The sequence below is a fragment of the Leptopilina boulardi genome, unplaced genomic scaffold, assembly GCF_019393585.1.
Source record: "Leptopilina boulardi isolate dan_hultmark-lab unplaced genomic scaffold, ZJU_Lbou_2.1 LbouV2_223, whole genome shotgun sequence".
Lineage (NCBI taxonomy): Eukaryota > Metazoa > Arthropoda > Insecta > Hymenoptera > Figitidae > Leptopilina > Leptopilina boulardi.
Genome location: NW_026137778.1, coordinates 2,158,720 through 2,176,458, shown reverse-complemented (window position 1 = coordinate 2,176,458; position 17,739 = coordinate 2,158,720). Strand labels below are relative to the sequence as shown.

At 25.1% G+C, this 17,739-nt stretch overlaps 1 protein-coding gene across 1 annotated transcript in view; it reads right to left on the bottom strand.

Moving 5' to 3' along the window:
• LOC127279790 (G-protein coupled receptor Mth2-like) overlaps window positions 1-17,227 on the bottom strand; it is a 28,004-nt gene extending 10,777 nt beyond the window's left edge. Inside the window, exons 1-5 of the mRNA XM_051302363.1 lie at window positions 15,704-17,227; window positions 10,813-11,098; window positions 8,561-8,789; window positions 4,541-4,776; window positions 2,466-2,544 (exon numbers count right to left, since the gene is read on the bottom strand). Of these exons, the coding sequence (XP_051158320.1) occupies window positions 2,466-2,544; window positions 4,541-4,776; window positions 8,561-8,789; window positions 10,813-11,098; window positions 15,704-16,297 (1,424 nt within the window). The 5' untranslated portion in view covers window positions 16,298-17,227. The remainder of the gene's footprint in view (window positions 1-2,465; window positions 2,545-4,540; window positions 4,777-8,560; window positions 8,790-10,812; window positions 11,099-15,703) is intronic.
• Window positions 17,228-17,739: the final 512 nt, after the last annotated feature.

The following is a 17,739-nucleotide window of genomic DNA, read 5'->3' as shown; positions in this document are numbered from 1 at the left end:
TTGTGAGAAATAAATTTTTTTTTGATTTAAATAAAAAATTTATTCATGACAAATAAAATTTTTATTTATATACTAAATAAAAAAGTTATTAGGCTCTGAGACAAATATACGTTTATTTAATTCAAATACATTATATTTGTTTCAAATAAAACATTTCTCTGTATGTATACTCTTGGATGAGTAATTTTTTTAAAAACTTTATTATTTTAATAAATAACCAACAATTATGTACATTAAAACAGTGACTTTTTTTAAAAGGGCCAAGCGGATATTTTACGTTTTTGATTATAAATTTTTGTGGGGTGAAGAAATAATAAACCACAAAAAAATCTCATATACATAACACTGTCAATTAAAGTTGCCTCAGACACGCTGTACTTTTCTTCATCATGGTAGCGATTATGTATTTTGATTTAACTTTGACGTTAAAGTCATTTTCATTTTGACTTCGAAGTCAAATGTCATTTTTCGTAGTTTTACGTAAAATTATTGTTTTGATTTGTCAAATTGTAATATCCACAATTTATTTAGGAATTAAATTATAAAAAAGTAAAGTAAGTAATTTTAAACAGTTAAAAAAGCGGTATAATTAAGGAATTTTTAAAAGATTAATAATTAGGTTAAAATTATTTAATAAAGAATTATTTCATCTGTCAACGGTAAGTATTTTTTAATGTTGAAACCAGGGATATGTTATAATTGTTTTGAATAATGCCTTATTTTCATTTTTATAAATGTAGTCAGAATAAAATAAACTAAAATATCAAAAATTAAAGAAGAAATTATGTCGTTTAAAAGATAATTCAAAACATAAAAAATTACTTACATTTGACCGATGAAATATTTTTTTCCTAAAATAATTTTAACTTAAATTAGTTTTCTACTGTTTTGAGCAAATTGACATTTTGTAGATAATAATTTATTGATGTAATTTAAAATAGAAAATGCTCAACATAAATTATTATTTAAAATACTCAATTTTTTGGCATAATGTAATTACAATTAATTCCTAAACATAAATTCAGTATAACGAGACTGTTATTTATATTTGTGTAAATAAAAATTAACGATTAATTTTATTTAAACTGTAATTAATTATATATAAATAGTAATATTTAAATAATTCTTTCAATTTTTCCTCTTAACATATGTGAATGAATAAATAAATAAAATAATATTAATGTTTTCATTATATTTCATAAATTAAAGTTTTTTTAACCTCTTACTTTTCCTTAGTTTGTTAAAGTTAGAAAAGTTTTTTTAAAAATCCTTGTAATGCTGTCTTGATCTTTTTAAAATTACTTACTTCACTTTTTCATCATTTAATTCCTAAATAAAGTTTTTATTCTTAAATTTTTAATAAAGGGAAAAAAGTAATTATACTTCGAAATTGTGGTTATTACAATTTAACAAATCAAAACAATCATTTTACGTAAAACTATGTAAAATGACATTTGACTACGAAGTCAAAATGAAAATGACTTTGACGTCAATGGTAAATCAAAATACATAATCGCTACCCATGTTTTAAATTTTTTTCAAAAAATTTCAAATTAATTCATTCAGTATTTTACGAGAAATCCGGTCGACAAATTAACATTGCAAGCTGACTTAAAAATTACAATAGTCATTATAGGCAAAACATTTAAAAAAAAAAAAAACAGCTTCTACTTTATAATTTATTAAAGTCTGAACTGCATCTTTTCTCATCGTGTAACATATTTATAATCTAAAATGCTAATAACACGCGATAACTTTTAAACTTTATTAAAAAAAAAAAAAAATGTATTATAATTAAATGAAAAAATGTAATTTATTATTTTTTCGAAAAGAAATTGTAAAGATAGAATTACTCTTAGAAGAATAGTTTATAGTATGTACATTGTAATTTTATATTTTAATGTATATATTTATATTCCAAGCCAAGCTCGAAATGGATATTAAAAGTCTTAATGAATTACAATGTGGTCGCTGTTAATGAATTTTGTGATGAGTCAGAAAGCCGACATATTCGTAAATATATATCGTCAGTGTTGAGATCAATAATTTTACATATTAGCAGAATTTCACACTAAATCTACATCATAAAATATTTGTGCTTCTATTTCAACAAACAAACCATTATTAAAGGTTTCAGAGATTAAATTATCATTTATTAGAAATCAATGTCTAATGAAATATTGTTTATTTAATGTTCGTTAATTCTGCCAACAAATTTGTTCCAACCATGTTTTTAGAAAATATACATTTAAATATAACTTTCTAATTCATGTGCGAAAAATATTTTTTGATTCTTCGATGTTATATATAATATTTTGTATGCAAAAAAAAACGTTTATGAAACAAATACAGATGTATCTGTAATTATTCAGCTGTTTATATCTATATTTATTTTTTGTAATTAAGGCTAAATATGTTTGTATGTTGAAAAGTTTTAATTAACTACGATAAACAAGTAGACTTACCTAAATGTCCACCAAATGTCAAAGCACATAACGTTGAGCCACGAAAAAGATGAAATAAAAGCAAACAGCAAAGTATTTCCTGGGGAAAAAACAAAAAAAATTTTTTTTTTACTCTTCCCAAAATTAGAGATTTTTTAAATATTTTTCTCATCACGAGACGAATTATTATGGTGTAAAAAAAATCTGTTTTTAAGGGACGCATGATTATGTTCTGAAAATCATTAGTTAGAATTTTCATTTTATGGAATTTCAATTGTCATAATTATTTTTCAGCCGAATTTTTATTTATTCGAATTAGTATTTTGCAGAATTTTCATCAAAACGATTTTCTATATTACAGAATTTTTATATAATCGAAAATTCTCTTCACAAAATTTTTATTTGCTCGAATTTTCATTTAACGTAATAGGCAAATATAAAGAATTTTTATTGGGTAGAATTTCATTGTATAGGATTTTCATTTTATTCTTTCAGATGAATTTTCATTTGTTCAAATTATTATTTGATATAATTTGCATATAACAGATTTTTTGTACTGCAGAATTTTTACTTAACGGTGTTCTGTAATGGCAAGCAGTGGTTGTCATTCAAAATTTGGCTCCTCGTAGTTGCATTTAATTTAAAAATGATTTTTCTCTCAACTCGGATAGAAACGGAAAAATCGAAAAAAATACCAGTTATCCTGAAATGTTGTACTATTATTTACGCACAAGAAATTGAAAATTCATTACAATAAACGACATCAAAAAGTAAAATAAGAAATTTTTTTGTAGTCGTCAGGTGCTGCCCCAGACGGTAAATTTCAGTACTACACAAATGTTTATACTCTTCCCTATTTTACTTCCTACGTCGTTTTATATGTGAATAAATTTTTAATTTCTTGGAGGCAAATGAAAGTACACAAACTCAGGATAACTGGTATTTTTTCCGATTTTGCCATTTCTGTCCGAATTGGGAGAATAATATTTTTGAAATTAAATGTATCTCATTTTTAAAAGACAACCCTGCTTGCCATTACGGAACACCGTTAACCGAAAAATCATTTAACAGAATTTCTAATTGATAGAATTTTCATTTGTCCAAAATTGCAAATGGCCGAACAAACAATCGATTTTGGCGCGATTTTTAAAATCAACCAATCAAAAATTATCCATAAAATTGTGATTGGTTGATTTTAAAAATCGTGCCGAAATCTTTGTTTGTTCGGACATTTGCAATTTCGGACAAATGAAAATTCTATCAATTAGAAATTCTGTTAAATGATTTTTCGGTTAAGTAAAAATTCTGCAGAAAAATCGGTTATTTGGAAATTATATCAAATAATAATTCGAACAAATGAAAATTCATCTGAAAGAATAAAATGAAATTTCTGTGCAATGAAATTCAACCCAATAAAAATTCTTTAAAATGCCTATTATGTTGAATGAAAATTCGAGTAAATAAAAATTCTGACAAATAAAAATTTGAACAAATAAAAATTCTATGAAGTGAATTTTCGGTTATATAAAAATTCTGTAATATAGAAAATCGTTTTGATGAAAATTCTACAAAATACTAATTCGAACAAATAAAAATTCGGCTCAAAAATAATTATAACAAATGAAATTCCACAAAATGAAAATTGAAACTAATGATTTTTAGAACATAATTATGCGTCCCATTTTTAATAGGCTAAATATTGGTAGGTAATTTATATTCCGGTAGATTTTGAACTTGTTTAATAAATACACGGAAAAAAATTAAACGACTAAACTGGAAATAAATTTATTCTTAATGTTATGTTAGACGACCTTGAATTTTTTTTTAATTGCACTCACATATCAAAATTCGTGAATGTGCAATAATCGGCTACTTGACTACTATTAAATAAATATTAATTTTAATCAAATAATTTTATTTATTTTAGTTAAATATTATTCCTTTTTTTTAAAATTAGTATTATTTTTTACTAAAGTTCACTAAAAGTTAAATTATTATTTTTTGTAACTCGTTAACTTGTAAATAAATAAATAAATATTATATATCTTCTTCGAGACTTAAAAAAATAATAGAAACTAAACATAAAAAATACAAACCTAGAATTGAGCATAAAGTTTTTCTTACAGGATCTTCGTTTTCTACAGCTTCCTGACTTCTTGCAACGTCAAGTGTTACCAAAGAGAGACAAACGTAGGCAATAAAAAGACTACCAACGTGGCACATTAATGTTTTACCATGTAAATTCCTTAGAGAAGGTATGCAAATGTATACCAAAAGTGTTATCAGAAGACAAAAGCTACTGATTGACTGAAGGATTCCTTCAAGAATACGACTGTAAAATAAAAAAAAAAAAAACGTTTATTTTAAATTTCGTCAGAAAATTTTTTTTAACACACTATAATGTAACTTGAACAGTTCAAAGGAATCGATGGTTCTAATTTTTATTCAATTTTTATAAACAATGTTTCATTTTAATCTCTGAAAAATTATCTACTTTGGTTTAATTTGATTAATAAATATTTTCTTTAACAAACTATTTAATAAACAAATTTTATTTATTTAATAACTTTTAAGAAAAAACACCAAATGTTTAATATCTAATTCCTATTTAGTAACAAATTTTAATGCAAAATAATTTTTTTTCTAAAAATCCCAGATAGCACGGAAACTTGCAGCAAGCTTACCGTGCAAGCTTGTATGAGCTAGCGAAATAGTCCCACCCAGGGCAAGCTTTCCAGGAAAGGTTGCTGCAATCTTGCTATGAAAGATTGCTGCAAGCATACTAAGAATGATTGCGGCAAGCTTGCCGTGAAAGATTGCCGGTCCCCTCAAATTTGTTTCGAAAATTTTCTCGTTAAGTTTCCAAATAAAAATAAACAGGACATAATATTAATAATAATAAACGTCACAAGGATTTTCAAATTTAGAAAACAAATAAATTTTTGTTTAATTTAAAATGTATTTTTAAAAAATTGCAGGAAGCTTGCAGCAACCTTGCAGCAACATTTCCAGAAGCTTGTTGAAATTCTCCTGCAACCATACGTAGCAAGCTTACAGCAATCTTTCACGGCAAGCTTGCCGCAATCATTCTTAGTATGCTTGCAGCAATCTTGTAGCAATCTTTCATGGCAAGATTGCAGCAACCTTTCCTGGAAAGCTTACAGCAAGCTTTCACGGCAAGCTTGCCCTGGGTGGGACATTTCGCTAGCTCAAGACAAGCTTGCAGCAAGCTTGCTGCAACTTTCCATGCTATCTAGGATTGTACAACTGGATCTTTCCAATTTGAAGGAAATCAATTTTAAATATATTTTTAGTTCCGTTAAAAACTACTTTTTAGTTTAAGGTTATGTTAATGAGTTAAACGACCTTGAACAAATCTTGTTGAATTTTAAAGAGTCCGCCATATTCGATCCGACATTTAAAATTTTGAAAATTCGAAAATTGCCAAAATTTAATTTCCTAAAAAATTGTTTTCAAACAATATTTCTCTTTTAACTGTCCAATATTATTATAATTTGTAAAATATCAAAGTACATTTGTTTTCCCAATCAATTTATTCTTCTCCAACATATATTATACTATAATCACAGAAAATCTTATATTCTTAAACCGCATAGAAAATAATTTAGCATAGGAATTTACTATCTGAGGAAACTTTGATCGTATCAGATATGCAGGATGTTACGTGATGTGTGTTCGAAAAGAATCCTAGATAGTGTGTTGACATTTTAATACATTTTCTATTACAGGAAAATACAAACACAAAAGAAACATAAAATTAAATATTTTTCACCCATTGGTTTAGTGAACCTTAGAAACGTGGAATATTATTTGATATACGACTTATCTCAATAACACAATACGTAAGTGTATTTTTATTTATTAAAGAATTCTATACATTGACCCTGTTTTATATGCTATAAAAGAAAGAAAGAATAAAATAAAAAAAAAAAAAAAAAAAAAAAAAAAAATTGTTACACTCAGTAAAATCTCAAATTGTAAGGGCTCTTCTCTAATGACTTCGCAAATCGTCTATACAAGTGAATAAGTAATACGTGCTTTGAATTGCAATTCAACTTATTTTTATTTTCTTTGTCCGGATTTTCAGACAGCTCCCAAAACAAGCAGGTTAACAATTTTGCTCCAATTTTCTAAGTGGCAAATAAATCCTAACTTTTATTGTTTTTTTTTTTAAATAATATATCTAAATAAATATTTAATTAACTTCGGTCAAAAACTTTTGGACGTGAATTTTGAAATTAATCAATCAGAAATTATCCAGAAAATTTTTGAAATTTGCACCGAAATGTTTTTGCCTAAAATGTTTATTCTAACAAATGGGTAATTCCATTTTATTTCACCTGTAGTCGTTGCAGCCTATTTTTAGAAAAATTTGATATTTCGTATTAATGACTTTGAATATCCGTACAATTCATTTTTGACAATTATTTTATGCAATTTTTTTTTATTTACGTTGAAATTTAGTTTTTAAGTTGAGTTGAACGGAAAATAGGTTAGTTTGACAGCTTTGGAAGTTTTATAAAAAAGAACAGAAATAATTTAGTTAGTAAATTTTTTTTCATTGATATTTGTTAAAAATAGTCTAATATACCAATGTTAATTGATAATTGTGTAAAAAAGGCCAAAATACTACGTGAAATTTAATATTCAAACTTATCTGTAAAATGTCAAAATTTGTCACATTTTATTTATATTTTCCAAGAAAGTTTATAAATTTTATAAAATTTATTATTACCTAACAATAAGTACTTTTCATGTACTTTCACATGATATGTTGGCTTTTTATTTTATAATATAGAAATATGAGAAATTTTACGTTGAATGCTGAACTTTTCAGGATTTTATCTGATTTAAAAACTAAATTTCAACGTAAATAAAAAAAAATTTCATAAAATAATTGTCAAAAATGAATTGTACGGATATTCAAAGTCATTAATACGAAATATCAAATTTTTCTAAAAATAGGCCGCAACGACTACAGGTGAAATAAAATGGAATAACCCAAATGAAATTTTTGTCGAAAATGAAAATTGTATATCAAATAGAAATTCTGTTTTACGAATTTTCAATTTAAAAATTCTGTAATATAAAGAATCGATTAAATGAAAAGTCTGTTAAATCGGTGGATCAAAATAATAATATTTTTAATAATAGACATAAAAACATGACAACGTCATAACATAATATTTATGCACCGTAACCTTCCGTACAGAAAAACAGAAATGTTATAATTATTTAAATCAACATTGTTGTATTATTTATAATAAAAATTATTTTTAAAAATATATATAATTAAAAATTTTTTATTTTCAAGAATTATATTCATAATTATTTTTTAGATGAATTTTTCATGTTTCAAATTAGTATTTGACAGAATTTTTTTTAAATAAATTTTTATTTTGCAAAACTTTTTAGGTATCGAATTTGTATTTTTCGGAATTTTTATTTTACAGAATTTCTCTTTACACAACTTTTTATTTAGAATTAGAACAAACAATAGACATAAAGATTTCGGAGCAATTTTAAAAATTGACCAATCATAATTCTTTTTTATAATTTCTGCGCGGTTGATTTTGAAAATAACGACAAAATCTTTCTATCGTATTTTTATTTGATAATTCACAATTTCGAACAAATGCAGATTCGTCATTTTAAGAATTCTATCAAATAACAATTCATGCAAATAAAAATTCGAACAAATAAAAATTTGGTGAATTGAAATTTTTGAAATTTAAAAATTTTTATAATCACTTAAAATTCTGTTACTTAATTGTGAATTATGATAAATTAAAATTCGTTTAAATTAAAATTCTTTTAAATAAAAAATTCTGCGAAATAAAAATTCGGTACCTAAAAATTCCGTTAAGTAAAAATTCGTTTAAAAAGAAATTCTGTTAAATGCTAATTTCAAAAATGAAAATTGGTATTAAAAAAAAAAAACCTATCTTCGAAAATAGAAAAAATAATTTTACGTACAGATAAAATTTTTTCTATATGCAAATCTAAGATATCAAATGTCGACAATATAATTATTGATGAGTTAGCTGGGACTCCCCCATTAAAGTATAATTTTAAATTGAAATTTTATTACTTACACTTGTCTTGGAGTCTCATAAACTGTTTCATCAAAGCAAATAAATGGAAAAATTCCATCACTATAGTCAGAATAATTATAAAACATCTCCATACAATATTCATCATGTAAGTGAGATCTATCACTCATTTCAATGTGAATATATCCTTCTGGTGTTACAGACCATCCTTCTGTTGGATTAAGGGCGTACATGCTGTGCTTGCAAGTTTTCCCAACAAGAAGACCATAATCTTAAATTTAAAAAAATTTTTTATTTAACATTAAGAATTATTAAATTAAAAATTAGCTTCAGGGCCTATACAGGGGAGTAAACAGGTGTAAAAAATCATATTTCTTGGAAATTTATTTTATTATTCCTGTGTAAGTAAATGTATACTGTAATGTTTTACATATATAAGAAGTTAATAACAATTTTTTAAAAACAAATTAATTTTTTAAAATTTGGGCATGATTTTTTTTTATTTTTTTTTTATTTTTACATATGAAAATAATTTTAAAAAAATTGTAATATGTTTTTGAGCTGGTCTGATAATCCTTTTTATTTATAAAATTTGTTTTAAAAATTTTTTTTGCTTTTTATCGTTTATTTTTCATTTTTCCAATAAAAAGCTTTTTAGTCACTAGGGTCTTTTACACTGAGAAAGAAATTTAGTGTTTGCAACAAAATTGTTTGGTTAGGCAATTTTGGTTCTTGTAACCAAATTTTGGCTGGCTGAAACAAAGTCGTAGAGTTATCTCAACCAAACATTTGGTTAGGCCAACAAAATTATTTGGTTGACCATTTTTAAATTCCAACTAAAATTTGGTTACGATAACAAAAAAATTTGATTAACACAACAAAATAGTTTGGTCTAAAAAACCAAATGATCGTTTGTTGTCCTAACCAAAATTTGGTTGCGACAACTATATAATTTGATTCGCTTTCAGCTCATAGCTTAAGAGAACAGTTAGTTTAAATCTCTCACAAGGATGGGTAGTCCAGTGGTCAGAGCTCCCGACCTTCAGTTTTAAAACAGAGGTTCGATCCCAGGGGAAGATGAGATTTTTCAAAGTCCACAAATATTTCAATTGGATAAATATAAATTCAATGTTAAATTCATAATAAATAAATAATGAAATGAATAAAAAAGATAAAAAGAAAAGAGATAAGGTAGAATAAAATTTTTAATTTTACAAAAAAAAAACTGTTTGTTTGATCAACCAAACATTTTTGTTGACCTAACAAATAAAATTTGGTTGAGCTAACCAAACATTTTTGTTATGCCAACAAAAAACACTCAACCAAATTTTTTGGTTGACTCAAACAAATAGTTTGGTTGCTTCAATACCAACAAAATTTTTTTGTCGGTCCAACAAAATTTTGGTTAAATATTTGGACTAAATATTTTTCACACTGATACTTAACTCTTGGAAAAGCAAATTAAAATGCACTTTATTTTGAAAAATAAAATAAACTGAAAAAAAGGCAAAATTTTTTTTTAAAAATAAATTGTATCTTAGCCATAATTCCTATTAATTCATTACTTTTAAAGTTAGATGTTCTTAAAATAAGGTCTACTTTTAAAAAACTTGAAAAAACCAGATTTTTAAAAATTTTTAAATATTAAAAATTAAATAGTAAAAAAAATAGATTACTAAATCAAAAAGGAATATTTTACTAAAAATTAGAGAAAATTTCTACTAATTTTGAATAAGTTAATGAATTCTCATTAATTTAAATGTGACGCGTCTGAAGAAAAGGACCTTAGAAACAAACGAATTATAGGTTATGTTACGTAGCTGAAGTACGCAACGTTTATATAAACGATTTTTAAAGAAATAATTTTTTAAAATGAAAAATTCTATAATTTTTTGCCTAAACAATATTTCTTGTAGTTTTCATTAATCAACAAATTATAAAAAAATATTTTTTAGGCAAAAAATTATAGAATTTTTCATTTTAAAAAATTATTTCTTTAAAAATCGTTTATATATAAACGTTGAGTACTTCAGCTTCATGTTATGTTTACGATAATTTCACATTGATTAAAAGTTTTTTTTAATTTATACAAAATAAAAATCAGTTTTTATTGAATATTTTGAATGTAATAATAACTTGAATATCAATAATTTGTATTGAAAAATGATCCTCTGAGTGTATTTTCACTTCGAAATTTTAAAACATAACCAATAATTTTTTGCTTCTAAGGTCCCTTTCTTCAGAGCGCGTCACAAAATTAAAGACCTCTTTTTTTGGTTAATTTGTATTCTTACCATTTGTATTAATATTAGAACTTGTCAAATTTGATATATTAACAAGCGCTGAATGAAATTCAGTGTCAACATCATTTAAAGAATATTTCGTACAATTTGTATCAGAAAAAAATGCCTGTCCTTCAGGGCAACATTTTCGTAAACAAGCATTATTATTGCAATACATTCGATCTTTACAAACTCGTGCAACAAGAAAACTACGTGAATTATCAATATCCAAACAAATGTTTTCAACATCACTCTGCCTCGTGAGATCTATTGATTCTTCCATCCAAGGTACTTTCGCCTAAAACAAAAAAAAAAATTCTTTTCCACTTTATGATTTTCTACATATACTTATATGTATATATTAAATAATATAACATATTCATTGAAGGTAACAAATATAAAACTTTCAAAAATTTTGAGCAGATAAAAACTTGTTTGGTCAGTTTCAATGCGAGACGGATCTTAAGAATATTGACGAGTGTATACATATAACCATAATATTTATGTATGTAACTATATGTATATGTATATAATACTTGGAATTCCCAAAGAATAGGAAAACGTTTCTAGTACACAGCAATATATATATATATAGGTATTTTGTGAATGCCTTTTAAATACAAATTAGTAAATCAGATTCTTTGATTGTTATTGAAATTGGTAAAATTTTAATAAAAAAATGAATGTTATTTGGCTGAATGAAATTATTGTCTGTTTTTCTATAACTGTGAAATTTTACTTTCTGTATATAATAAAAAAGAATGTAATACTGAAAAGGCGTCCACTAAATTATTCATATTCAGTAAAGATTTTCATTGACAATCAATGAAATTTCAAATGATTGGCAACAGAATTTCTCTGAGAATCAATTAATAACTGAATTAATTAATAAATCAACTTAATAGTTGATATAAAACAGATTGACTGATTTAATTAATAATCAATTAACATTTATTGGCAATCAGTTCAAAACTGAATTAATCAAATATACCGTTAACCGGAGCTATTTTTATGCAAAAATCACAATTTTTTGTTTTTACGTTTAAATAAAATTCTAAACTTTCTACAGAGAAATGTTTTAAACATAAGGACTTTTATACACGGAAATGCAGAACTTAAGAAAAAAACATTTATTTGACATTTAAAAAATTCAAATACTATTAATAATATCCGTTGAAAGAATAGATACTTTAAGGAAAAAAATTTTAAACATTCAAAAATTATTTTGCATATGATAAAAACGGTACTTGAGCACTTTGGATAAAAATACAGTAAATTTAATTAACACATGAATAAACTTTCAAACTTAAAATGATCTACGAACGATAAACGAAAAATAATTTTTTAGGTTAAGAATCATGTCAAAATTTTATTGACAAATAAATAAAAAATAATTTTTGCACAGAGAGAATTCTGTGGTGATTATTATACGAAACATAACCTAGATTAATCATATGGAAGAGTCGTATAGCGACTTTTGCTTGAATTCAAGTGAAATTCGACAGGAACCCGACTTATAAACTTAGCATTGAGTTCTCTTTATAAAAATTACTCGAACTCCAACTGATATTCAGGCGGAATTTATACAACACAATAGCTAACCGGCGTATAAGTACACTGACGTACACACGTAAACAGAATTCTCTTCGTGTGGAATATTCGAATTGTGACACCTAGCAGGGATTGGTAGTTTTTTTTCGATAAATGGCGGAGAACTAGAATAAAGAAAAGCAGAGTGAAGCAGGTTTCAAAAATATAAAGATATGGCATATTTCAGACGTTCTACTGGAATTTCAATGGTTTACATGCAAAACAAACCCTTAATGGAGCATTTACACCTTTGGTAAAAAAAAAATGTTTACTTTGATTTTCCGAAATGCAAACATCTGATTGGTTGTCCATTATCAATCAGATTGTGAACAACCAATCAGATTTGTGTACTTCGGAAAAAGCAAAATAAAATTTTTTTTTACTAAAGGTGTAAATGCTCCATAAGTTTAAATCAAAGATATTAAGGCCTGAGCAGAATAGAAACGTAACTGTAAACGCAACCGGAATAATGAGTTAGAGAAGGACAAACAATATGTCTATCCTTCTCTAACTTATTCTTCCGGTTGCGTTTCCTGTTACGTTTCTATTCTGCTCAGGCCTTTATACTTTTCATTCAATCAAACAGTATTTTCGAATGAAAGTAATAGATATTTTCTATATATTAAAATAAAACATTACAAACTGTGTTAAATTAAACAAAATCGTTTAAACAGATCTCTATTTAATTTGAGAATTCTTTTTTCTAAGTGTATTTTAAAAATATTATTTGTTTAGAAAATAATTTTCATTTTAATTAATAGGTTATGTGATTGTTGTGATTTTACAAATAAATATTCGCCGTAAGTTTACTCGCAAAATATTTGGGGAAATCATCAATATCTTATTGCCGACATATTGAGTTTTCCTCAAATATTAAGAAATATTTTCTAAAGAAAATAACCCATAATTCATTTAAATCGTATCATTTTTTGAAAAAATTTAAAGAATCGATAGGATAAGTGCGCGTTCATAAAAAATAACTATTATTACTATTATATTTAATATAACTGATGGAAAATGATTTTAAAAAATTAAATTTTAATCTTTTTTTTTTATACAATTACTAATAAAGATGCACATTTAAACAATTATTAATTTAATTATTTGAGATCAAATTTTTTCCCTCGCCGTAATTGAAACATTTTTAAAATTTTCATTGGCTCCAATTACGGTGGGCAGAATAGACCCGGTTGACGGTAATTTAATTTTTGTAATTAATTTTTACTTTTTTAATTAATTTTGTACTGATATAAAATTAAAAAAAAATCGTTCACTGAGAATCATATTTCATTGATTATCCGTGGAATTTAATTGATTGAAATTTACAGTGTAAATTATATGCGTGAATATTTAATATATTTTTGGTAAAAATAAAATTATTTTATATAAAAGGTACAATAAATTGTTCGCTAATGCTCCATTCAGTGAGATCAATGAAGTAAATGGCTTTTCTAACTGTGTTAACTCCATTTCACGATAAAGCAATTGTAAAGGGATATAATTGATCTTTTGTGAAATACGCACGCAATTTCAAAGCTTTACTTAACTTATTTTGAATGCAATAGAAATCGAAAGAAAATTATTGCCGACGAATATATATATATATATATGAATTTTCTAATTATTTCTTAAGATACAACAACGCTATAAAAGTCCCACCCTTTTGGAGTTGACGCGAAGGGAGTTAATGCTTTTCGAATTAATTTTATGCCCAGGGAGTTAGTTTTAAAGTTAATTTTAAACCCCCGTTTTGAGTTGATTTTTAACTTAAAAAATTTAACTTCCATGTTAATTTTTTTACAGTCAGTTTTAAAAGCATTTTTTTTCATCAAAAAGAAAATTTTGAATACGAAAATTTACTGAACAATAACTAATTTAAAATTAAATTGATTTTGTCGGTAAAAAATTTACATTCAATTATATACTTAGGCAAATGTACATAGGCATAAACATTAGATCTCAAATAATAGAATTCAGTAAGCTTTTAGTCAAAAAATATATACAAAGATGTTAATCTTATCTTTCCGGTTTTTTCCAAAATATATGGTGAATAAATATTATATCAATAAGTAATGATTCAAGGAAAAGAGGAACAAATATACTTTTCATACATGTAAAAATTTATCTACAGGATGTGACTGGTGGCATTGATTTCTATGTACAATACTAATTCATATACATATATAGAATTCAACACTATGAAAGAAAATGGTTACCAAATTTTACTAATTTATATTGCCTAAAGTTCTCAAAAAAAAAAAATTTCACAATAGAAATTTTGAATAAATAACAAAAACGATAACATTCGGACAAATGGATTTTTAATAAAATTTCCCCAAATCTTTCACTGTTTTCCTCTTCAGGGAACTAATGATTTTTAGAACATGTGTCCCTAAAGTTTAGTGAAAAAAAATATTATACTAAATAAAATAGTAATAATTTATTAAAAATTAGTGAAAACTACTAATTTTAACGAATTCTCATTAATTTAGAGAAAAGAATTTTTTAATTTTTAAAACAATCGATATTTTTCAATTTAAAATTTAAAAACTTTGATTCTTCTTCTTAGAAGAATTGTTCACAAACGATATCAAAAATGTTTTTTAATTTTATTTATATACCTCTCTCCCGTCTATTTGGAACGCTGTGCGTTTACGTAATTCATAAACGATCTATAAATCATAAGGGAAATACTTTAAAATTTATTAAACAAGTTGTTTCATTGAATCGCTGACATAGAACATCTTTTAATTTTGATTGATTTTTCCACGATATAACATGCTACAAGTTTTTAAATTTGCATCAATTGTAAAATATATGCCATTTACTTGCAAAAGATATTGGAAAGAAAAAAAGTTTCGAGATTAATTGCAATGGATTTTTGAATATTCAATAGTTTCAACAAGAAGTATATTTTTAATTGCTTCAATGACATTTTTCAATTAAAAATTATACATTCTACATTTATGTTTTTTTTTTTTTTTTTTTAAAAAAAAAAAAAAAGTGAAACAAAGTGTTGAAAAAAAAAGATTATGCCTTATAACGACAATTATGCAGATCATTGAACAGGAAGAGTAAACCTGTTTTCTATATACCTATATGAGATTTTTATTTTTACTGGCGTTCTTCAGAGTATTTAAATCATAATTAACTTTAATTACCTTGGAGATGATTATGTTTTTTCATTACATTATCTTAAATAAGAAAATACTTATTTATTTTTCATAATTTTTTTTTTAAATGTAAAATTAATAATATAATATTTAAAACAAGTGAAAGTAGATTACATGACGAGATGAAGTTATACTCTTACCAGTAATTTTCCTTGATATTTGTAAACATTTGGTGTCTCAATCACATAATTGACGAGAGTTTTTTCACATACGGGTGCACCATTATCCACAGCCACTAAATCTATTTCATTTGAGATATGAAGGAAGGTCTTAAAATTGATTTTATTTTTTGAAGAAACACATGATTTTCCATCAATGTCAAAATATTCTCCACTTGGACAACATTTTCTCACACTAAGAACTTGCGGTGTTCTTAGTGAATTCTTGGAATTATGAAGGTCTCCCGCATCCTGATCACAATAAACAATAATTGGTATATTATATTTTGTTTGATTGTCATATAAATGATCTAAACAAGCAGCCGATGAAGTATAAAGTTTATCATCATGTATTTTATCAAGAGATAGGTAAAAATGTTTTCCCAATAATTCACAATCGGGAAGTCCAATTGAATTTAAATTATTTAATTCGACTATTAATGTTGAATTTATACACACAAGTTCATCATTTATATTTTGTAAACTTTCATTTTGTTGGCAACATTTTTTCACAGATTTTAATAAACCTTCATTTATTAACATTAATAGAAATGTCCAATAAAATATTAGCTTCATTTTTAAAAAATTAAATTTTTTGCAAAAAAAAAAAAAGAAAATTTATTCCTCGTGTGGTATTTCGAAGATTAGTGATTCTTTTATATGTGATGATTTTGTAAAACGTTTCATATCGTGGATTACACCAGTTCTCCCATCTTCTCTTATCTATTTTTAATTCAGTCTCTCTTTCTCTCTCTCATTGTTTTAAGTATGCACTCATGCTCCCTTGTTTTGAATAAACAATTATATTCATGCTATTTTAAAAAATTTTTGTAATAATTTAATTCCTTGGGGATTAAAATTTTTTTTTTATATAATTAATTTGAAATCCTTAAATTTGTTATTTGATAAATTTTTTTTTCATTAATGAAAAGCATTTTGTGTTATTAGGGTATAAAATGACAAGAAGCTCTAGGTAATTAAGGCGAGATTCGAGAGAACACTCTTCAACTACTTCATATAACCATCAGGTAGTATTCAAACATCCTCGAAGGTTTACCAGCCCTTTCTGTCTCGTTCTCTCTTCTTCGTTTCCATTAAATCTTCTCAATCACGATTTTTAGAGTTGAAGAACCTACAAGGTAAACTTCTTTTATTTTTTTAGCTATCAGCTATCAATACTTTACTTCTTAAAATTTTTTTTTTATCCTTTTTCTTTAAATCTTCTTCTCTTATTTTTATTATCATTTGTGTTTTTTTTTTTAAATTTTTTGCATTTATTTTCTTTTAATATTTCCCGCCATTTTTCTTTTTTCGATACTCAATTACTTTTTCGACTTTATTTATTCGACTATTGGAAATATTAATATCGACGTTTTTCTGCAATCGACACTTTTGGGAGTGATAAAATAATATATATATATATAATGAACGGAATTTAACGAGATCTCTGAACAGTCCGTTGAGAACGGACACGCGGTGGCGACTGTTCCTTCTAATTCATGAATGATACACACGCTAGAATTTCTTTCTCCACTCCCCACTCGATATATAATAATATTATAACTTCTTTATTGACGCATTATGATATAATTTTCAGGAAATAAAAATTATTCGCATATGACGTTTGTGTATTTCCTTTGGGAAAAAATGAAGGAATTTTATTAAAATTAATATATATATATATATATATATATACATATTGGTTTTTCATTGTAAATAATGTTAAATTTTGTTTTAGAATGAATTTTCATATATAAGCTGAAGGGAGATTAAAATTCACTTTATTCAATGTGTGCAAGCTCAATATTATACACTGAAAAAAAATATTCTTAAAAATCGAGGAAAATTTCTCTAGTGAAAATCCTCTTAAATCAAGAATATTTTTTTCGGTGTATTAGATTTTTTATTTTTATTTTAGTGGTAGGATTTTTGATTTTTTGAATTAGTATTTACCTAATTAGCATTTACTAGAATTAGTAGTAGAGAGTGGGGCAAAACCGGGTACCTTTTTCGAATTC